Genomic DNA, 24,743 nt, shown 5'->3' on the forward strand with positions numbered 1-24,743 from the left:
AAATGATAATTGAAATACAACGAAGAAATAGACTCTGTTTCTAATTATAATTTGGTTTCCAACTATTATGATGTTTTAGACAGATCAAGGAAAATAATAAAATTATTTAAAAAGAGCCCTTTAAAAACAGCTTCACTGCAACAATACGCTAAAAAAGAACTTGGAACAGAATGTAAATTATGCTGCGATGTGAGAACACGCTGGAACTCATTGGTTGTAATGATTGAAAGTTTTTTAAAATTAAAGAATGCTATTAAAAAGTGTCTAATAGACTTCGACTTGGCTCAGATGTGGAATGAAGATGATGTTCCAATATTAAAAATGTTGGTTGATGTTCTACATCCAATAAAACTAGCTGTAGAGGCACTTAGTTGCAGAGATTGTAATTTAGTCATTGCCGAAATTATCCTTTCTAAACTATTTGAAGAGCTCCAAAGCAAAAAAAACACATTGTCAGTTAAAATCTTGACATCATTAAAAGCAAGAGTACATGAAAGACGAGACATAGACACTTATTCTTTAGTTAAATATTTAAAGAATCCCGAAGACTACCAATCTAATTTTTTCACATATGCTACAAAATCAAATATTTTTTTAATTGCTGATCGAATTTTTAAAAGGCTATATGCAGAAGAACCACTTATGGACAATGAATCATCAGCTGGCGAAGAAAACGTATTGGTTTCATTTGAAGATGAGCTTAAAAAGGCTATTTCTAATTCGAAAATCGGAATAAATAAAAAAAGAAATCCAGTTAATGTTTTAAAAAAAGAACTGAAAGTATTTGAAGCCACTGGTAATAGATCTGCCAATTTGGAAAATTTATATAAGTCCCTAATAACTATAAAACCGACATCTGTTGAAAGTGAGCGGGTCTTTTCTGTAGCTGGAAATATAGCTACAAAAATAAGAAATAGAATGTCTGATGATCTATTAAATGCATTAATAGTATTAAAATTCATTTTTTTACAAAAAAAATAATATTTTTCCATTAAACAATGTACAAATTTTTTACTACTGAATCTCATTATTTACTCTTATTTACATTATATGTTATTTTATACCAATGAATTGTTATTTTTCTTAAATAAATATTAAATTTAATTTTCTGTTAATTTTTTTTAATAAATAAACAAAAAAAACGTTGATGTGAGTTTATTTAAAATTCCCGGGAATTCCCGGGAATGAACTAATTTATTTTTCTTCTCCCGGGAATGGAAAAAGTCCGGGAAATTAGGAACCCTACTATGTATGTATATATTCTCATTTATATATTTTTATATATATTTTTTTTACACCTGAATAGTCTTGTGATTAGTATTGTTTTTGTTCTTAATTTTTTTTCTCTTAGTGTTTTATAAACAAATGTCTGTGTGTTGTATGTGTGTGTGGTTGTTTTTTTTATTTCAAAGTTTTCTTTTTTTTTAATAATATTAAATATACATAAACAAATAAATAATTGAATAGTGGTGTATGTGTGTTTATTATGTAGTATTTTACTAAATATATAAATTTATATATATAAAGTAGCAATAAATTTATTTATTAGTTTTTTTGTATTTTATTTTTAAGATCAAATGTTTGCGATCTCTTAAATTATATTAATTTGCTCAGTTTTTTTTTTGTATTATTATTATCATTATCATTAATATTAAATTTAAAGAATTATGCTACAAAATATAGTATTATAATAATAAAAAACAAAAAATATTTTTTAAAAAAAAAACAATAATTGTTGTTATAAAAAAAAATAACTAAAATCAAAAAACATGTCGTATTTTTTAAGGATGATCTTTGTTTTATTATTATAATTATTATTATTATTAATTCGCTAAATATGATTAACCCGTATAATCCGCACACGATCCTTCAATTGGAAATTGGTAATTTGTTATTTGTTATTGATCTCTGGGATGATGCTAGTGTGTTGTTGTTCTCTTCTCAGCTGTATTTTGTTATTATTTTTTTACAATTATTTGTTTGTTTTGTTTAATAATTTCCCCTAAGAGCGGACGGTCCCTTAATATTGCCGTTATTTTGTTTTTTTTAGCAAAGTATCAAAAAACCTTTATTTTTTTTGCTTTGTTGTTGTTGTTGTTTGTTATAATATTGCTTTGGTGTTTACTGTAAAGAGAGCGTTGTAAAAAAAGAGAAAAAAATACGAAATTTATCATAATCCATTTATATCCTTCAAACTGTTACAGAGAGTTATTGTACACTGCAGTTGTTGTTAATGTTTTTCATGATGATTAATGATTTTTTTTTTAAGCAGCAATGTTATTTAGTTTGTAAGCTTTTAATAAACATGTTAATTGTGTTAGTAATGTTTATTAATTAAAACTGTTAGAGATTATTAAACAAAAGCACATAGTGCACAAAAACAAAAAATAAAAAACGAAAAATGTTAATTAATTATTAAACACCAATTTATACACTTTTTTTGAAACACGAAAAATTAGCACAAAATACTTAATAAATATTACAAGTATTAAAACACAATTAGTAAATAAAATTAGTACACCAATTTAGTAGTAAATTTACAAGGTTAGTTAAAATATAACATAAAAATTAAAGCATACTTTTGGGTGTAGCAAAACATTTAAAAGCAAATAAAAAGCATAATAATATATTTTGCAAATAAACATAAATTAATATTATGAAAATTATGTTATATACAGTGATTTTCTATTAAAAATAATTGTTTCTATACAGTGGTTGACAAAACAACGGAAACTTTTCCAAATATTCCATATGTAGCCCAAAATTTAAAATATTTTTTTTAAATAAAATTTTTTTTTAGTATTTTACTTGTATAGTTTTATTTATATAAATTAACTGAAAAACAAACAACATAATTAATTATTATATTCTGAAAAAAGGGAACAAAATTAAAAATATTCACTATTTCGCTACTGACAAAACAATGGAAACTTTTAAACTTCTGCAAGAAAGAAGTGTAAAACGAAAATAATATTTAAAAGAACGAAATAAAAAGCATCCTGTTTACAGTTATTTTATTTTATTTTTAAATTCTGGTAATTTTTCACAATTTCTTTTTCTAAGTTTTTCACATAATTGCTTTTTTTCAAAGTTAACGAAAATGGCTAAAGTTAAGATTTGTGAAGACTTAAAAAATAAAATAATTAACGATTTTAAAGCTGGTTTAAAACAAATATTCTATAAATAAATCAGCAGTTTCAAAAATTATAAAGAAATTTCGTGAGGTTCTGTAAAAACTCAACATTTAGGTGGAAGACCTCGTAAGACTACTCCTAGACAAGATAATTTAAAAGCGAGAGAGTTCAAGAAATTCCCAAAAATAACTCCTCGAGAGGTTGTTAATAGCCTAAAATTAGAAATAAATACCCGAACAGTTAGTCGCAGGGCAAATGAGGCTGGTCTTGGTTGCTATCGTCCTGTGAAAAAACCACTCATTTCTAAAAAGAACCGTTCTGCTCGTCTACAATTTGCCAGTATCATTTAAACTGGTCGATACAGAAATGGAATACTGTCCTCTTTTCCGACGAATCCAAATACAATTTAAGAGGCAGTGATGGGAGAACATTTGTAAGACGACCAAAGGGAAAAAGATTAGATCCAAAGTGCACAAATAAGACTGTAAAGTTTGGCGGTGGCAATATTATGGTATGGTATAGGATACAGAACCATATTAAACGATGTTATGTATCCATATGCTGAGGAAAATATGCCCCTAGTTTGGAGATTCCAACACGACAACGAACCGAAACACACATCTAGTGTTGTAACCGAGTGGTTACAATCCAACGAGGTACGTATTTAGAAGTGGCCTGCCCAATCGCCAGATCTCAATCCCATAGAAAATCTATTGGAAATTGTAGATCGTAAAATATGGACCCAAAATTACACCAAGAAGGAAGATTTATCGGAGGCGGTTATAAGGGAATGGCAAAATATTTCAAAGGAGACCATTGACTCTTTAGTTGGTTCAATACATCGTCGATGTGTAGCAGTTATAAAAAATAAGGGATACCCAACAAAATATTGAGTTATTGCAAAGTTTAGACCATATTTGTTAAAATAATACCTAAGTTTCTATTGTTTTGTCAATGCCGTAATAAAGAAATCTTTTAATTTTGTTTTCCCATTTTTAGAATTTAATTAATTATGTCCTTTGTTTTTTGTTAAATTATGTTAATAAAAGTATACAAATAAAGTGCTACAAAAATTATTTAATTTAATTTTCTTTGACATTTTAATTTACTTTAATACAATAATTATTTAAGCGTGAGGTCTTTTTTATAAAAATATTTAATTTTTATAAAAAAGACCTCACGCTTAAATAATTATTATATTATACTACAAAAATGTTAAAATTTTTAAAAAATTATTTCAGATTTTAGGCCACTAATGAAATACAGTACGGGCTCGATTTGTGCAACTACCTATTATTGCAACTGACCGATTAGCGCAACAGCCTATTTTTTAACATTACAGTCTTTATAACTGCAACTTTTTTCAAAAAACAGATAAGCGATAAGTGCAACTTTATATTTTTTTCATATGTAATATTATTCAGAAGTTATTCTATTCTCTTCTCTATTTATTCTGGTTGTTTTTTTAATCAGAAGCGTAATTTAAAACTATTTGCCAAATCATAGGCACCTAAAAAATACTTTCACGACGACACTGCTCTCATAAAGAATTTTGGCTGTTTATTCACAGTTATTTTTTATTAAAATACTTTTTTATTTGTTCGAGTACATATTATATTTATTTGCACCATTTATTTTTACTTTGTTTTGTTTAATAAATGAATTAATTACTTTTTGTTAATTAAAATGCATGTTTTTGTTAAAAAAAGAATAAAAAATAATTGCGTATATAGTGGTTGCTTATTGCAACATTTCGAATATCGCAACAACCTCGATTTCCTTTCGGTTGCGCAAATCGAGCCCGTACTGTATTTGGAAAAGTTTCCATTGTTTTGTCAACCACTGTAAACCCGGTTCGATTGCTATTTAAAATCATTAATATATATAAAATGGATAAATAATTTTTAACACGATTTTTTTTTCCCAAAAAAAATATTTCTGCCATATTATTATTTCCAAACTATGGTTTTAGAGGCTGCCAGGAGTCTACATCCAAATTTGGAATTTTTCCAATATAAGCCAATCAGTGAAGTAAAGCACTTTGGCAAATAATACGTTATAATTTTAACTCAAAAATTATTGGAGAATAATTTCGATGAAAGATTTCGAAACAAATTTTGTATAAATTTTTCTTTTAAATTTGTAAAAAAAAAAAATAGATTATTTCCCTAACGTTGATTTAGCGGTAAGGGTATTTTGCTTTATTTCGTTAAGGGTATTTTAAATATAACGATAGTTTCACAGCTTGGCTGAAAATGGTAGGGATTGAATTAGTGGGCGTGGCAACTAAGTTAATTTCGAATATCTGGAGAACTATAATTATGAATAAAGTATTTAAATTATTACGAAACAATTTCTTATTGGAATTGTTTCACTTTGTATGGAAAGTAAATACATAGTTATTTCGAATATCTGGAGAACTAATGGTTGTATGACTTAAAAATGTTGAATTTTGAACTCGGTTTTTTGTTTTTAATAACTTATCATCCCAATTAGAAATAAAAAACTCCCCGGGAGTTTGTTCCACGGTGGTTTTTTTCCATTGAATTTGAATAGGAAAAATGGGAAAAAATTCCCTGGGAATTTTTATTCATAATTTCATTTGATGGGTAAAGATCTGCCATTTATTCTCACCTAGTTATTGAACATTATAGTGTTAAGAATAAAGTTTTTTTAGCTTCGAAAATGTCGAATTTTGTGCCAACAAAGCGTAATATGCGAGAAATTTTGTTTTACTGCTTTAATTTGAAAAAAGTCACGCTGAAGCACAACGATTGCACACCGAAGTAGCGTTCTATAAGTCGATTGTTCGAACAATTGACTTTTTCCTGAAAAAATTCGAAAAGTCGAAATCGACTTTTTGGTCGGAAAAAAGTCGAACAATCGATTATGTTATCGCAAAAGTCGAATAGTCGACTTTTTAGATTTTTTTAAAAAAAATATTGCAATTGGTAGACTTGCATTTTTTGTAGTGTATGCTAATATATGTAAATAATAAATAAATGTTTATAAAATAAAGCTTTTTTTCTACACAAAATTCTTACAACATTCTTCTAACTATTATCGCCTTGATAAAATTCATTTTTATTGCTAAACATTCCAAAAGGCGCATCAATAAATGTAGAAACCATGTATTTTTTACAAGAAATGGTAAAAAGTTGAAAAAAGTCGAAAATAGTCGGAAAGTCAAAAACAGTCGAAAAAAGCCGAAAAGTCGAAAAGTCGACTTTTCATAAATTCCCAAAATTCAACTTTTTAAAAAACGGAAAAAGTATAAAGGTCGAAAAGTCGACTTTTTGTTTCAGCTATAGAACCGTACATCGCAGCTTATGGTAAATATGTTTCATCGGTTTCAACGTGAGAGAGATATTTTGTGCGGTTCAGAAGTGGTGATTTTGAGACGGAAGACAAATATCGCCCAGGCCAGCCAAAAAAAAAGTTTGAAGACCAAGATTTGGAGCTTGCAAATTCATTTGTAGCTACTCAATCAGATATTTCAATACATTTGCAGTCAGCAGTATTCATCCAAAAGCAGAGAAATTGTGTACCATACAAATTGAAGCCGAGAGACCTTGAAAGGTGATTTTGTATGTCTGAAATGCTGCTTGAATGCTATAAAAGAAAATTATTTTTATACCGAATCATTACTTGCAATGAAAAATGGGTCTATTACGATAACCCGAAGCGTATGAGATCGTACGTGAAGCCCGGCTAGTGAGCCGAATCGACACCAAAGCATAAAAATCGTTAAAAATATCACTGAAAAATATTCACTTTTTTGTTGTCGAAACACTTTCTTTTGAATTGAATCCGCCCGCAAACTTGACTAATGTCCAGCCATTATCATCTAGTATATCGGGGAACTTTACTGACATGATTTCTTTTTTAATTTCTCTGTAAATCAAGCACAAGTCAAAATTTAAGAAGATGTTAAATATCAAAATTTAAGTAAATTTACTAAACTGCTATATTTTAATTTCCAATTTCCAATATCAAATAACAAAATTTGATTTAACTAATTTATAAAATGAATTTCCATTAAACATCGAAAATAGTAACTATTAGGCGATTAAGTTTATTAACTGTTCACATGCCACAATAGAAATAAATTGTTAAAACGGAAGTTATTAATAACATTTATAAACTAATAACTAACATAAAGTAATAAATATAATAAAAACGGTTAATTTTTATAAAAAAAAAAAAAATAACAAGAAAGAGAGCTATGCCGAATCTTAAATATCCTTCACCAAATAATTTATAATTAAATCAAATATATTTTTAGGCAAAAAATCAAAAAAAAAAATTAAGTAAATTTTTAATTACTCTGAACTTGAATAAAATCTTTAAAATTTAAAAAAAAAAAATTTCAAAATTTTTTTTAATTTTATTAGTATTTATTTAGAATAACTTTAAAAACAGTAATATTTAATGTTTTCAATTAAAAATTGGTTAATAAATAATTGTTCAAGTGAAACAATTTGCCATAATTATTTAATATCAAACAAAAAGTCCAACAAATTATTTAATAATCATTCAACTATTTACAAATTATCCAACTAAGTTACAGAAAATGTGAAAGTTTTATATTTTCTTGCCAAAACAAAAAATTATTTATTTATTTACACATTTTAGGGGTTAAATAATTTTTTAAATTAAATTTTTACGTTGGATTTAAAAATAACAATAATTACATAATTTCTTTTTCAATTTGTATACTTTATATGAACAAGCTGTTTACAAAAATGTTGAGAAAATATTTTAATGACAATTTGTAAATAGAAAAAGCAACAAAATATAAGAAATAAACTAAATATTTTTAATTGTCTACGACAAATTTAAAAATAATTCAAACTGAAAAAAATAAAACACAACGAAAAAATGTTGAGTGTTTGAACACATCTGCCAAAAAAAAAAGTGTTGAGGGGGAACAACAAAACATTAAATATTGATACGCAAATTAAAAGACTGTATAATATTTGTTTAAAATTTATTTGCAAATGCTAAAATTTATAGATTTTTAGAGAAAATTTTGAAAAAAGCAAAGAAAAACAACCTTCACCTTTAATGAGGTAACACAATAAGTTTTGGAATTTGTTGGCAACAATTTTGAATTAGGATCAGATTTGAAAACAGAAAAATCAGTTATTAAAAAATTAAAAAAATTAAATTTTTAAAAGGCACTTTTAAAAAAAGTACTTTTTTTAAATTAGTAAATTTTTAAAAGGTACTTTTTAAGAATTTAAATTTTTAAAAGGTACCTTTTTAAAAATGTTAATTTTTAAAAGGTACCTTTTTAAAAATGTTAATTTTTAAAAGGTACTTTTTTAAAAATGTTAATCTTTTTAAAAGGTAATTTTTTGAAAATGTTAATTTTTAAAGGTACTTTTTTTAAAAATGTTAATTTTTTTAAAAGGTAATTTTTTGAAAATGTTAATTTTTAAAGGTACTTTTTTAAAAAAATTTTAATTTTTAAAAGGTACTTTTTTAAACATGTTAATTTTTATAAGGTACTTTTTTAAAAATGTTAATTTTTAAAAGGTACTTTTTTAAAAATGTTAATTTTTAAAAGGTACTTTTTTAAAAATGTTAATTTTTAAAAGGTACTTTTTTAAAAATGTTAATTTTTAAAAGGTACTTTTTTTAAAAATGTTAATTTTTAAAAGGTACTTTTTTAAAAATGTTAATTTTTGATAGGTACTTTTTTAAAAATGTTAATTTTTAAAAGGTACTTTTTTAAAAATGTTAATTTTTAAAAGGTACTTTTTTAAAAATGTTAATTTTTAAAAGGTACTTTTTTAAAAATGTTAATTTTTAAAAGGTACTTTTTTAAAAATGTTAGTTTTTAAAAGGTACTTTTTTAAAAATGTTAATTTTTAAAAGGTACTTTTTTAAAAATGTTAATTTTTAAAAGGTACTTTTTAAAAAATGTTAATTTTAAAAAGGTACTTTTTAAAAAATGTTAATTTTAAAAAGGTACTTTTTTAAAAATGTTAATTTTTAAAAGGTACTTTTTTCAAAATGTTAATTTTTAAAAGGTACTTTTTCAAAAATGTTAATTTTTAAAAGGTACTTTTTTAAAAATGTTAATTTTTAAAAGGTACTTTTTTAAAAATTTTAATTTTTAAAAGGTACTTTTTTAAAAATGTTAATTTTTAAAAGGTACTTTTTTAAAAATGGTAATTTTTAAAAGGTACTTTTTTAAAAATGGTAATTTTTAAAAGGTACTTTTTTAAAAATGTTATTTTTTAAAAATGTTAATTTTTAAAAGGTACCTTTTTAAAAATGTTAATTTTTAAAAGGTACCTTTTTAAAAATGTTAATTTTTAAAAGGTACTTTTTTAAAACTGTTTATTTTTAAAAGGCCTTTTTTAAAAATGTTTATTTTTAAAAGGTACTTGTTTAAAAATGTTAATTTTTAAAAGGTACTTTTTTAAAAATGTTAATTTTTAAAAGGTACTTTTTTAAAAATGTTAATTTTTAAAAGGTACAAAAAAAGTACCTTTTTAAAAATGTTAATTTTTAAAAGGTACTTTTTTAAAAATGTTAATTTTTAAAAGGTACTTTTTTAAAAATGTTAATTTTTAAAAGGTACTTTTTTAAAAATGTTAATTTTTAAAAGGTACTTTTTTAAAAATGTTAATTTTTAAAAGGTACTTTTTTAAAAATGTTAATTTTTAAAAGGTACTTTTTTAAAAATGTTAATTTTTAAAAGGTACTTTTTTAAAAATGTTAAGTTTTAAAGGGTAATATTTTAAAAATGTTAAAAAAATATAAAATTTTAAAAAATATTTTTTGAAATTGTTTTATAATTTTATAAATATCAATTTATGTATGCTCATGAGGTGGTGGATTCACATTTTTGAGTGTAATTTTTATGGCACGCAAAATCCTTTATTATTTATTACTAATTTCACACAAAAAAAAATATGCCATATAAAAAACAAATTAATATAAATTATTATAAATTTTCTTAAGTATTTGCAGACAAAAAAAAACATCGTATACAAGCAGAAAAATACATAATATTGTTTGAAAAAAACCCACGCATTTGAAGACTAAAGAAAAAAATATATAAAAACAGCAACAACAATAATATTCAAATGAAATTTTTAATTTTATATGACCTACACACAATGACATTCTTTTCCCATATTATTTTTTATTTTTCGGTTTTTTTATGTTTTAACTAAACGTGTAAATATGAATATTAAAGAAATAAAAACAAAATATGTATTTAAAATAAAACTCAAAGTGTCTTTAAAGAGACATACAGACAGACTGATGGACGGTATGACTGACGTTTAGTTGGATGGGCGGACATTGCCAAACGCCTGTAAAATCGTCGGACTTTAGCTTTGTACGTGTTTGAAAACATTTTGAAAATCAATTCAATGTTGCTTATTTTTTGACGTTTCTCTATAATTTTCTTTAGAGTGTGCAAAAAATTTAAAAAAAAAATCGAAAATTAAATGAAATAATTTTAACAACTGGCCAAATTGAAAAACAAACATAAATTACAAAACTAATAAGCAAAAGAAATCAAAAAGCAAAAGAAATTTGAAAAATAAAATACTTAAACTCATAAGCAGAAATCTACTTAAGCAAATACAACGAGTTCAAAACAAAAAAAATAATAAATGCTGAAAAGGAACCTAAAATCGATTTAATGTCTGTATTTACATTTCCACTAAAACCATGAAAATCATACAAAAATAAACACTTGCACATCCACACACACACTCTTTCACACAGATACACACCACTACTACATTGTTAAAGCAAAATGATAAACAAACGAAAAAATTACAAAAAAAAAAAACAGACAAAAAATAAAACAGTTGAGAACATACCAACCAAGTTGTAGTACTCGTATAGAGACAAACAAACATACAGACAGACAGACAGATACTTATAAACAAACCCGTTTACAGTTTTGCCCCCTTTTCAGGCTTTCCTAAACTTTATTCTTTATTTGACTTCCCCCTTCTCGACTCTCTTTAGCCTCCTCATCCTCCTCCACGACCAATCATTCACATTCAAATGCTACACATACAGTTGTTGGTTGAGTCGCTCGCTAAAAACAGTATTTAGCCTCGAGACAAATCAATTAAGATTGTTGTATTTGATGTAGTGGTGGTGTGTATGTCAGTCTGTGCTGGTTACCGCAGATGTTGTTGTCGTTATTTTTTTAATTATTAGTTTATATGTGTGTGTATTTGTAGCAGTTATTATTATGTCAACTTACTATTTTAACGATTTTGTTTACACCCTACCTACAGCTTGTACATACTTGTATTTCACTTACTTATGGTACTTAAAGCTCTTTTTTTTCATTTTTCCAAATACAATTTTAAGGTTAAACTGTGTTGTATGGAGACAATTTGTTTTTGTGAATTTGAAAGAAAAAGAATAATTTACAGTCATGGCCAATGGTGTAGAAAAACAGTCAACTGTGTACAATCATTACTACTGGATAATTAGAAAATATGACAGTATGACAGTTAAATAGATGATGGCTACATTAGATACTAAATAGGGCAAGATAACTAACTGTAGGTGATGGTGATAGCGGAACAGAAAATGCATTTCTAAAGTATCCTTTCTTTTTTAAGCCACAGTACTCTCTTGTACTGAAAAGTTAACACACGTTCCTTTTTTAAAAATGTACCATTTTGATAAATAACATTTTTAAAAAAAATCAAAATTTAACAAGAGAGCTATATTCGGCTTTGCCGAATCTTTATACCCTTCACCAAATTATACTTCAAAATAAAAATTTTAAATATTTTTAGGCGAAAAAAAATTTTTCGAATTGTTTTTTTTTTAATTTAAAAATTTGTTTTTTTAAATTTAAAAAAAAAAAAATTTTGTGAAAAAAAAATTCGAGTTATAAAATATTTTTTCCGATTTTGGCCCATTGTAGGTCCAACTTACTATGGTCTTATATACGTCGTTGCAAAGGTCTTTGAAATATCTATCATTAAATATCCATATTGTCTATATTAATGACTTAGTAATCCAGATATAGGTAAAAAAAACGAGGTTGTCCTGGTTTTTTCCTTATATCTCAGCCATTTGTGGACCGATTTTGCTTACTTTAAATAGCAAACTTCTCGAAAGCATGTCTGACAGAATTATTGAAGATTTGGATCCCGAAGATATCAGGGTCTTCAGAAAATTGATTTCAACTGACAGACAGACGGACATGGCTTAATCGACTCCGCTATCTATAAGGATCCAGAATATATATACCTTATAGGGTCGGAAATGAAAAATGTAGAAATTTCAAACGGAATGACAAACTTATATATACCCTTCTCACGAAGATGAAGGGTATAAAAAGTAACTTTTTAAAATTTAAACATTCCAAAAAAAAATATTTTATAAAAATTTAATTTTTTAAAAAAGTACCATTTCGATATTATTTTTTTTAAAAAAGTAATCGTAAATAATTAATTTGTTTTAAAAATAACCTTTTAAAAATTAAAATTTTTATTTTTACCATTTCAAAATTAAAATTTTTAAAAAAGTACCTTTTACAAATAAAAAATTATAAAAAGTACCTTTTAAAAATAATTTTTTTTAAAAAAAGTACCATTTCAAAATTAAAATTTTGTACCTTTTAAAAATAAATTTTTTTTAAGAAACACCTTTTAAAAAAGTACTTTTTAAAAATTATAATTCTTAAAAAAGTACCTTTTAAATATAAAAAATTCAAAAATAAAAAAGCACCTTTTTTAAAATTTTAACATTTTAATATTCAAAATTAATTTTGAAAATTCAAAATTAATTTTTTTTTAAAAAGTAATCGTAAATAATTAATTTGTTTTAAAAAATAAAATTTTTGTTTTTACCATTTCAAAATTAAAATTTTTAAAAAAGTACCTTTTAGAAATAATTAAAAAAAAAAAAATACCATTTCAAAATTAAAATTTTGAGGAAAGTACCTTTTAAAAATAACATTTTTTTAAGAAACACCTTTTAAAAATTTAACTTTAAAAAAATACCTTTTAAAAATTATAATTCTTAAAAAAGTACCTTTTAAATAATAAAATTTAAAAAAAAAAAACATTTTAAAAGTTATTATAAAAAGTACCTTTTAAATGTTCACATTTTTAAAAAAGTACCTTTTAAAATTTCACATTTTTAAAAAATTACCTTTTAAAAATTTAACATTTTTTAAAAAAGTACTTTTTCAAAAGTAACGTTTTTAAAAAAGTACGTTTTCAGAAATAACATTTTTAAAAATATATCTTTTAATTTAAAAAAAGAAATAACTTAAAATTTTTTTGATTTTTGAAAAAAGTAAAAATTTTAATTGGTACTTTTTTTAAAAGTTATTTTTTTTAAAAAAATGCACACCAATTGCTCACCGAAGCTTATGGTGAATGTGTTTTATCGGTTTCAACATGCGAGATATGATTTATTTAGCGGTTCAGAAGTGCTGATTTTGACACGGAAGACAAAGATCGCCCAGAAAAGTTTGAAGACCAAGAACTGGAGGTAGTCTAACTCAACAAGAGTTTGCTGAATCATTGGAAACCCGAATCGTAAGAGATCGTATGTAAATACCGGTCAACGAGCCTAATCGATACCAAAACCAAATATCCATGGCCCTAATGTAATGCTCTGTTTTTGGTGGGAGCAAAAGGGTCCTGTCTATTATGAGCTGCTGAAATCTATCTAGACAATCACAGGGAAACTGTACCGAACGCAACTGATTCGTTTGATGAAAACATTTCCCGAAAAACGCCCAGAATATGATGCCAGACATGAAATCGTACTATTCTTTCATGACAACATTCGGACACATATTTAGAATGAAGTGGTAGGGAAGTTTCGGCTCACGCGCTGTATAGTCCAGACCTTGCGCCGTCCGACTACTATTTGTTACGATTGATGCATACCGCTCTCTGGGATACGCTCCAATTCAGAACAGTGTTTCCGATATTGGCTTGATTCGATCTTGGCATCAAAACATAAGCAGTTCTTTTGGTGCAGAATCCATATTTGCCAGAAATATGGTAAAAGATCATAGCTAAGACTCCTTGGGTTTGTTGATGGCAGAGGTAATGTCGGTTTAAGGAGAAGAAAATTTTGCATGCTGTTTTGTTGTTGGGCAAGAGACTTGCGCAACTAAATTGCCTAGTGTGAAAGGGGTCTAACAATGGCCAATACTTTGAATAAATGTATATTATACAAATGTTTCAAAATAAATGCTAAAAATGTAAAAAAAAATGTAATTGCAATAGCAACTTTTAAAAAAATTAAGATTTTTTATAAAAATTTACATTTTTAAAAAAGTACCTTTTAAAAATTTAAAAAAGTACCTTTAAAAAATTAAATTATTTAAAAAGTACCTTTAAAAAATTAAATTTTTTAAAAAAGTACCTTTTAAAAATTTAAATTTTTAAAAAAAGTACCTTCTAAAAATTAACATTTCTTAAAAAGAACATTTTACCTTTTAAAAATTAACAAAAAAAGTACCTTTTAAAAATTTAAATTTTTAAAAAGTACCTTTTAAAAATTTAAATTTTTAAAATAGTACCTTTTAAAAATTAACATTTTTAAAAAAGTACGTTTTAAAAATTAACATTTCTAAAAAAGTACCTTTTAAAAATTAACATTTTAAAAAAGTACCTTTTAAAAATTAACATTTTAAAAAAGTACCTTTTAAAAATTACATTTCTTTTAAAAAATTAGCTTTTAAAAATTAAAATTTTTAAAAAAGTACCTTTTAAAAATTAACATTTTTAAAAAGTACCTTTCTAAAAATTAATATTTCTTAAAAAGTACATTTAAGAATTAGCATTTTTAAAAAAGTTTCTAGAACTGAACTAGAACACTAACTAAACCAGAACTAAAATAGAACTGCACTAGAATTAAACTGAATCTGATGAGAGAATGAAAAAAAAGGATGTTGCTCGAGATTCTTGTTATACAGAGGTTTTTGAGGGAAACTAGTGCAAGAAATATCAAATTCTTAATTAAAGGAATTTGATTTTCAAACTAAACTTTTCATAGCCTTGATGGCTGTATACTTCTGCCACAACTAAAGTGAAACAAATAAGGTTATTTTAGAAACACAATGAGTAGCGTAAAATAAAACTAAATTTGTAACTATAACGTGTGACTAATTACTGTTTACAGTTCACAGAAGCTCGAAGAAACAGACTCATAAATATCGTTAAAGTATTCAAGTTGTAAACGAACAGAAATAGTTCAAATACTTAACAAAAGTTTTAGCCTAAATACCAAACTGTAATAATATGGACTAAAACCTGAAACAAAGAATGAGTTATCAGAAAAAACGAAGTAGGTATGACCTGTTGTTGTTTTCATTATAATGTTAAATTAAATTTTTTTAATTGCTTAAACATACTACTTGTTGTTTAAGGGAGACTAGTCAGTCAGATGAAGAGTATTATTGTACGTAATTATTATTAGAGTTATGAACGAACAGCTATGGAAAGGTATTAAAATGTTGGCAATTAAACATTTGTTTAACAATAACAATTAGTTTTAATAAGAATTGTGGGAAACAAGTTGGAGAAATACATTAGATTTAAAGTTGTTTTACCTTTCCATAATTGGCCATAAAATCCAGCTGTAAACCAAGCCTTTTTTTAATATTTGAAACAAAAATTATTTTTTTTTAAAAAAAAAATCAAATTTTTGTAAAACTTTTATTTCAAATTAACTGCGACAAAACATGTGAGAAAATGTTTTAATTGTAATAACTAAAATTCCATCAATCAATTTCCAATATTTATAAAGTATTTTAACTAATTACAGAAAATACCTCACCACTTTGAATTGTTTAATTATAAATTAAATAAAATATTAACTATTAAATTCAAAAGACTTAATTTAAAAAGTCAAACACTTGCAATAGTTAATTTAGCTTTATTTCCCAAATACAAACACACTTTAGTTATAATTCCTTTAAATCCCTGCATACTCATAAAGGCACTCACTGACTTATGGTGTATTTTTGCTGTTTAATAAAATATTTTTTTTTAAGTTGTACTTAAGCTGTTTTTTGCTGGTTTGTTGCTGAACAACAACACAAGTCAACAAAACAAGTATGAAATAAAAAAGGTGAAAAAGCCTTGTAACAGTGCCCTCAAATAAACTTAGACAAACAAATCCATACAGCAAAAACAAAAAACATATTGTATACAAAAACAATAAAAACAAAAAATCAGCCAGCTAATGAAATTGGCAATTAATAACAAATTCTAAACGCGTTTTATTTAACAAAATGAAAAAAATAAAATAAAACTAAAAACTGCACAATAACAAAAATTATATATAAAATATTTAAGTTTTAAAACCAGTTGTTAAGGGGTTGAGCAAAAATTTTATTCAACTAAAAAAACTTAAATAAATAAATGAAAATATATTTACGCGATTAACAAATAAAAATAAATAAATAATAAACATTAAGTGCTTTTAATTACATTTTTTACATTTTAAAAAGCCATTTAATCATTAGTGGAAATAAAAAATTTAAAAAAAAATAAATAAAACTGTCACCATTAGCTGTTTGAATGTTGTACGGTTTAGTTATTTGGTTAATAAGGTAAATAAAATAGTCACATAAAAATGATAAGAAGTTTTTGAGAGGTGATAGATAAGCTTTACTAAGTTTAAGTTTCAAACAACTGAGTACTACTCAAATGTGTTGGAAGTTTAACAAAGTACGAGTATAGAGTGAACAAAGATAGATTGTTGGGTTGGGTGGAAAAGTAGTTTCCCAAGTTGATTTTGTTAAAATAATTGTAAGCAAATAAGGAAGATTTACGATCTTATTTTTTAAAACGAAACTTAATTTAAATAAAAAAAAAATAATGGAAACATTTAAACTTGCACGGAACAAAAATATGACCCCTTTCACTCTAACCCCCATTTTCTCAATATCTTTTGTATGAGAACTTTTTTTGTATGAGAACTGTCAGTTTATCGTCACGATAAAAAATAACCAGAGATTGAGAAAATGGCGGTAAGCAATTTAGTTGGTCAAGTCTCTTGCCCAACAACAACACAGCATTTAAAATGTTCTTCTCCTTAATCCGACATTACCTCTGGCATCAACAAACACAACACGTGGCTTAAAATCAGCCGAGGCCCGGCAAAAAGAAAATTACTGAAATTACTGAAATTATTGAAAGTAAAAAAATAAATTTCAATTTCGATAACAACGTACGACACTCAATATTAGATTAAATGGAGAAAAACTGCGTTTTCAGTTTTTCATTTTGTGATCCTGTTTCCTTTTAAAAAGACTTCAAATTTTCAAAGGAGTACATTTTTAAAAAAATGTTTTAAAAATACTTCTGATCATCCTACTATGTCAAATTTGGTGTCAAATGATCAAGAAGAGTTGTAAAAAATTTCGTATTATATTTATTTTATTCTGTAAGGATCAAAAGATGTCAAAAATGTCCTTTCAAATTTTTATCCTTGAATATCCTTTTATATTTCCAATAATTTTTTTTTTTTTAAATAGTGAGTTAAAGATCCAAATATTGAATACCTCATGCCAAAATTTCATCCTTCTATCTTAACTACTTAAGTGTTAAAAAATATTTTAAATTTGAATTATTTGATTTTTTATATCTTATTTTAATATTTCATTCGAAAATAATATAACAAAATCCGTTGTGAAAAGCAACGAAGAAGACTTTTTAATAAACAAGTAAAATGGTATAGTCGGGCAAGCCCGACCTTATGATACCCTACACCGGGTATATGATTATAAAGAGTTTTCTTTTGATATGAAACTTATTTGAGTTGAATCTTATTTGAATACACACATTTTCGGTAGTGGGCCTTATACGGGAGCTATGACTTATTATGGACCAATCGTCACAAAATTTTGTTTGGATACTAACATATTTCAGAGATTTATGTACAGTGGTGGTCAAAACATATGCAACCAGCAACAGAATTTTACAAAAGTGGTTTAAACTAGTTTAAGATGTAAACAAAAATATTCATTTGCTTATAATATTTTTTAATTACTGCTTTAAAAATAAAAATATGAAATTTAATTCAGAATTTTTTGCATTGAAAAGAAAAAAAATTTAAAAAACTACGTATGGGTTGATATTTCATTGGCCAAAACATATGCAACTAATTGCTTTTAAAACATTTCTGTCTATAAAACTTAATATTTCGTGGCAAATCCTATATTTTCAATGACGGCCTTACATCGGCAAGGCAGTGAAGCTATCAAATTGGTAATAAAATTTGCAGGAATAGCGTTCCAAGCATCTACCAATCCTTGAAACATAATATCTGAATTAGTGCAATTTTCGGGGTCGATTCTTTGATTAACGATTTCCCAAATATTCTCAATGGAATTTAAATCTAGTAATTGTGGTGGCCATTCCATTACCGAAACTCTTTCTTGTGCTAACCACGATTTAACAACATGTGAAGAATGCTTGGGGTCGTTATCGTGCTGAATAACTCATCGAAGAGGCATATTATCCACAGCATTTGGAAGCATTACTTTTTAAAAAATGTCACTATAGATAAATCCATCCATTATTTCATTAATTTAGAGCGATGGGACAACTCCAGCAGCAGAAAAACTGCCCCCATACCATTACGTTGCATCCTCCATGTTGCAGTGTCTTTTTACAGTATCGTGCTTGAAGTCGCGTGTTAAGTGGTCGTCTTACGTAACACATGAAATCACTTCCGATGATATTAAATTCGGATTCCTCGCTAAATAGGACAGTTGTCCATTTGTTTTCTGGCCAATTTATATACTCCATAGCAAACTTCAAACGTTTCTTTTGATTACGTTTTGATATAAGCGGTTTTTGCGAGTAGGGAAAATGTCGGTGAAGCATGCAGGATGCAACGTAATGGTATGGGGGTTGTTTTTCTGCTGCTGGAGTTGTCCCATCGCTCTAAATTAATGAAATAATGGATGGATTTATCTATAGACATCTTGGAAAGAGTAATGCTTCCAAATGCTGTGGATAATATGCCTCTTCGATGAGTTATTCAGCACGATAACGACCCCAAGCATTCTTCACATGTTGTTAAATCGTGGTTAGCACAAGAAAGAGTTTCGGTAATGGAATGGCCACCACAATTACTAGATTTAAATTCCATTGAGAATATTTGGGAAATCGTTAATCAAAGAATCGACCCCGAAAATTGCACTAATTCAGATATTATGTTTCAAGGATTGGTAGATGCTTGGAACGCTATTCCTGCAAATTTTATTACCAATTTGATAGCTTCACTGCCTTGCCGATGTAAGGCCGTCATTGAAAATATAGGATTTGCCACGAAATATTAAGTTTTATAGACAGAAATGTTTTAAAAGCAATTAGTTGCATATGTTTTGACCAATGACATCTTAAACTAGTTTAAACCACTTTTGTAAAATTCTGTTGCTGGTTGCATATGTTTTGACCACCACTGTATATTAATGAAATTTTCGAGAATGTTGCTTATATAGGATCTATGGAATATTGTTGACCGATCATCACCGTTTGACCGGTTTTTTTAAAGACAATAATCAAAACCGGTTTTTTCAAAAACACTCTTTTTCGGTTAAACCGGAAACCGGTTTTTGGACACTCTACTAGCATTAGAAGCTAAATTATTAAAATATTCTACAATAGAATACCAAATATTGTTCTGATCTTAAGGATAATAAGATCCCTCTCTGACCCGGATCCAGAGGGGGGAAATAGTAAAACCGAAAATTTTTCATATAAAAAGGAAAAAAAATAAAAATTTAGAACAAATGGTGACCTGACCTGGATCAGCGTCTGGCCTACAATATAATTTACTTAGAGCTAGTTATGTACTTGTTAGTTAAACGTAGCTTAATATGCTGTATAGTTAAACCTAAAACAAATTTAGGTGAACTTTAACACATGTTTTTAGTATTTTTACTTGTATAGTTTTATTTATATAAATTAACTGAAAAACATTAATTATATTCTGAAAAAAGGGAACAAAATTAAAAATATTCACTATTTCGCTACTGACAAAACAATGGAAACTTTTAAACTTCTGCAAGAAAGAAGTGTAAAACGAAAATAATATTTAAAAGAACGATGTAAAATGCATCCTGTTTACAGTTATTTTACTTTATTTTTAAATTCTGGTCATTTTAAAGTTAAGATTTGTAAAGACTTAAATAAAATAATTAACGATTTTAAAGCTGGTTTAAAACAAAAAAGTATCTGTGACAAATATTCAATGAATAAATCAGAAGTTTCAAAAATTATAAAGAAATTTCGTGAGACCGGTTCTGTAAAAACTCAACATTTAGGTGGAAGACCTCGTAAGACAACTCCTAGATAAGATAATTTAATAGCGAGAGAGTTTAATAAATTCCCAAAAATAACTCCTCGAGAGTTTGTTAATAGCCTAAAATTAGAAATAAGTACCCGAACAGTTAGTTAGCAGGGCAAATGAGGCTGGTCTTGGTTGCTATCGTCCTGTGAAAAAAACACTCATTTCTACAATTTGCCAGGTATCATTTAAACTGGTCGATACAGAAATGGAATACTGTCCTCTTTTCCGACGAATCCAAATACAATTTAAGAGGCAGTGATGGGAGAACATTTGTAAGACGACCAAAGGGAAAAAGATTAGATCCAAAGTACAGAAATAAGACTGTAAAGTTTGGCGGTGGCAATATTATGGTATGTGGATGTTTTTCAGGGCGTGCTATGGGCCCAATTCATATTGTAAAATATACCATGACATGTATAGGATACTGAACCATATTAAACGATGTTATGTATCCATACGCTGAGGAAAATATGCCCCTAGTTTGGAGATTCCAACACGACAACGACCCGTAACACACCTCTAGGGTTGTAACCGAGTGCTTAAAATCCAACGAGTTACGTGTTTTGAAGTGGCCTGCCCAATCGCCAGATCTCAATCCCATAGAAAATCTATGGGAAATTGTAGATCGTAAAATAAGGACCCAAAATTACACCAGGAAGGAAGATTTATCGGAGGCGGTTATAAGGAAATGGCAAAATATTTCAAAGAAGACTATTGACTCCTTAATTGGTTCAATACATCGTCGATGTATAGCAGTTATAAAAAATAAGGGATACCCAACAAAATATTGAGTTATTGCAAAGTTTAGACAATATTTGTTAAAATAATACCAAAGTTTCCATTGTTTTGTCAATGCAGTAATAAAGAAATCTTTTAATTTTGTTTTCTCATTTTTAGAATTTAATTATGTCCATTGTTTTTTGTTAAATTAAGTTAATAAAAGTATATAAATAAAATACTACAAAAAAAATTAAAAAAATTTTTTAAAAAATTATTTCAGATTTTAGGCAACTAATGAAATATTTGGAAAAGTTTCATTGTTTTGTCAACCACTGTATAACAGACCTTTATCCCAAAAACTAGATCTAAGAGACACAAAATTATCGAAAAAAATATATAAATTATAGCTTTGACTGTGAAAATTACTGTCTAAAAAGTAAAACTTCTTTATAAAAATGATCTTTTTACAAAAGAAAATAGATTTACATATTTCCATTAATTTACAGCAATTTTTTTGATACCAATAAAAAATATTGATAATAAAAACTAAACTAATTCATATTTCAAGAATTCGCTTGCATTTCTAAACATTTCAAATTTAATGAGATAACAAACATTTCTATGGAAATAATATTAATCAATTTTAATTGAAATTAATGTTACTTGTCAATTAAGCTAATCAAAATAAAACAATAAACTTAAATTATATTAATTGTAGGTATTAGATTTTTAGTAAAATAAAATAATAAAAATCAAAAAATAATTTTTTTTTACAAAATATTGAGAATTTACTTTGCCCCTTAACCAAACACAAATTACTGTGCGTAACAATGTCAAAGCAGCAAATATTTACAAGAAAACAAAAGTGAAAATAGCCATTAATGGATTATAAAACAGATGATACAAACCAAATGACATTAAAATTATTAAAAAAACAAAAAGAGTAGCTACTATACTATCAATTTATGATCATATAAATATTATTATTGTATTAAAAGTATATTGTGTTGGAAGTATATTGTTAAAGGTATTTATTTATTAAACAATTATGGACATGCAAATGAAATTAATGTGAAGAATGGGTATAAATTGGAATTTAATAGAAATATTTAAATAAAACTCACCATATAGTTATATATTGATGATAATCATGATGAGAATGATGACGGCGACGACGTTGATGTTGACTTTGACTGATTGTAATGTTTGTAATATGTTGATGATTGTAATCCAATATTGCGTTATATTAGCGCTTGTATGAAGGTCCAACAGACAGTTTAAAAACACAGTAGTTGTGGCAGCAAGTAGCTGCTGCTGTAGTTGTGATGACAAATTTTGTTGGGTGCTGGCTGGTGTGGATGGATGTTGTTTGTTTGTTTAAATGTTTGGAAGTGATTAAATTTGTTCAAGATTCACTTTACTAGGAATTTAGTTAACCGAACCCGTTTCGCGTAAATTACTGACACTTTAAAACACTTGTCTCTTTTTATTATTAATTTATTTATTATTCAACCGGATCGAACGGAAAATAATTAAGTTTTTACTTCTAATTCTTAGATTTTTATGTATTTTTTTCAATTATTTTTCTTAGTTTTTTCTTTATTATTTTTTAAATTTAAATGAAACAATGAAACGAACGCAACGCGTATTATTTATAATGCACAAAACTACGAACTACGACGACGACGACGGACGAACGAACGAGCGAACAACCAGATGTGATGAGAATGCACGAACGTAGGTACGAACGAACGTTGGATTGGTTTGTTGTTGTTGTTTTTGTTTTTATTATTATTATTTTGTTGTTTAGTTTTAGTAAAGAAACAATAAAAATTAAAAGAATACAATTAGAATTCAGCAAACTCTTTGGCGCACTTTTCGGTGCTTGAGATCCGCAGCGCCTCTTCCTCGTAGTCATCGAAATTACTTGTATCGCCGGGTCCTTTACACCGTGGCACAAATGGAGCCTCGATTTTCTTTTGGAAGATCGCTATCCAATCTGTGGATGCAAACCATTTCTGATTTTTAATATCGTTAACGCCGGCCTTCAGGTTGCCATAGCGTTTGGTTAGATCGACCTGCAACAGGTTGCGCAACAGATCCTTCAGATCGGAGCCAAAGTGTGAGGGGAAACGCACCTTACCCGACACGATTTTCTCGTAAATCTGTATGGGCTGGTCGGCAAAGAAGGGTGGATAGCCGGCGGCCATTTCGTAGACGAGCACACCGAGGGCCCACCAGTCGACGGCCTTGTTGTAGCCCTTCGAGAGAATGATCTCGGGGGCGAGGTATTCGGGTGTGCCGCAAAGAGTCCAAGTGCGGCCCTTGACCTTTTTGGCAAAACCAAAATCGGTTACCTTGAGGTAGCCCTGTGAGTCGATAAGCAGATTCTCCGGCTTCAAATCGCGGTATATCAAGTCGAGATAGTGCAAATACTCAAAGGCGAGTACGATCTGGGCTGCGTAGAAGCGCGAGTGGGGCTCCGAGAAGCGACCCACCTTGCGCAGATGCGAGAACATCTCGCCGCCGGGCACATACTCCAGCACCATGTAGAGGTTGGAGTTGTCCTTGAAGTGGTAGCGTAGGGAAACCAAGAAAGGAAAGGAAATGGCCTGCAGAATACGCTTCTCGTTGAGTGTGTGTTCGACCTGCTTCAGTTTGACGACCTTCTGCTTGTCGAGTATCTTCATGGCGTAGTAGTCTTTTGTCGGCTTGTGTTGTACTATCATGACGCGACCGAAAGAGCCCGTGCCCAGTGTCTTGATGCGTTCAAAGTCATCGAGACAGGCGGTATTTGTGGGATTGCGGCGCCATTTCTCCTCAAACTCCTCTTTGGCCTGTTCGAGAAACTCCTTGACGGTTTCGGCAGCGTCAACCTTCTTGTTGGATGTAGTGGCGTTGTTGCCCATTTTCGAGATGGTACCGGTAAGCGCTGATAGACGAAAGGTTGCTGTGGTAGACACTTGTGCGTCCGAACTATCGCTGGCGGCTGTGGCTGCCTGGGCGGTAGTAAGTGACGAAGTTGAGGACGAGTGTGGACCTGTAGGCGGAGTTATTTTGGTGGATTTCTGCGCTCCGGCAACAGGATGTAGCAACGACGACGAAGACTGCGATGGAGATGTGGACGACGCCTGCGGCCGAGCAGTGGCAGAGTCCAATTTATTGGCCGTCAGCGATGGCGACGACTTGCTAGACGACGCCCCTGGACTGCTTGGCTCAAGCTGCTTGGCAAGCTGTGCGGACTCCTGCTGCTGTGTGGTCTTGTTGTCCTCGCCCGCTGCACTAGAGTTGTGAGGAGTTTTTTTCTTTTTTAAAAAGCTCAAAATATGTTTCGCAATTTTGGAAATTTTTCAAAAACCCGGTGACACAAAATGATGGTTTTTCTGCTTGTTAGCTTTGCTTTTTGTTTTTTTTTCTTTTCAACAGCGGACTGAGGACAATCGCTGTTAGTTTCAATTATTATTTGTAATTATAATTTATTGCGGAAACTATTTGGTTTTGGTTTTTTTAAGGAAGATTTCTTTTGTTTATTGTGTAATTTTTTTTTTT

At 27.8% G+C, this 24,743-nt stretch overlaps 1 protein-coding gene across 1 annotated transcript; it reads right to left on the bottom strand.

Moving 5' to 3' along the window:
* Positions 1 to 1,245: 1,245 nt before the first annotated feature.
* Pka-C1 (Protein kinase, cAMP-dependent, catalytic subunit 1) lies at positions 1,246 to 24,119 on the bottom strand. Its single transcript, XM_065502227.1, has 2 exons — positions 22,319 to 24,119; positions 1,246 to 2,124 (listed from the first exon to the last, which is right to left on the bottom strand). The coding sequence occupies exon 1, from the start codon at positions 24,101 to 24,103 to the stop codon at positions 23,042 to 23,044; it is 1,062 nt and encodes a 353-aa protein (XP_065358299.1). The 5' UTR covers positions 24,104 to 24,119; the 3' UTR covers positions 1,246 to 2,124; positions 22,319 to 23,041.
* Between the last annotated feature and the right edge of the window lie 624 nt (positions 24,120 to 24,743).

The sequence above is a fragment of the Calliphora vicina genome, chromosome 2, assembly GCF_958450345.1.
Source record: "Calliphora vicina chromosome 2, idCalVici1.1, whole genome shotgun sequence".
In the NCBI taxonomy this organism is placed as follows: Eukaryota; Metazoa; Arthropoda; class Insecta; order Diptera; family Calliphoridae; genus Calliphora; species Calliphora vicina.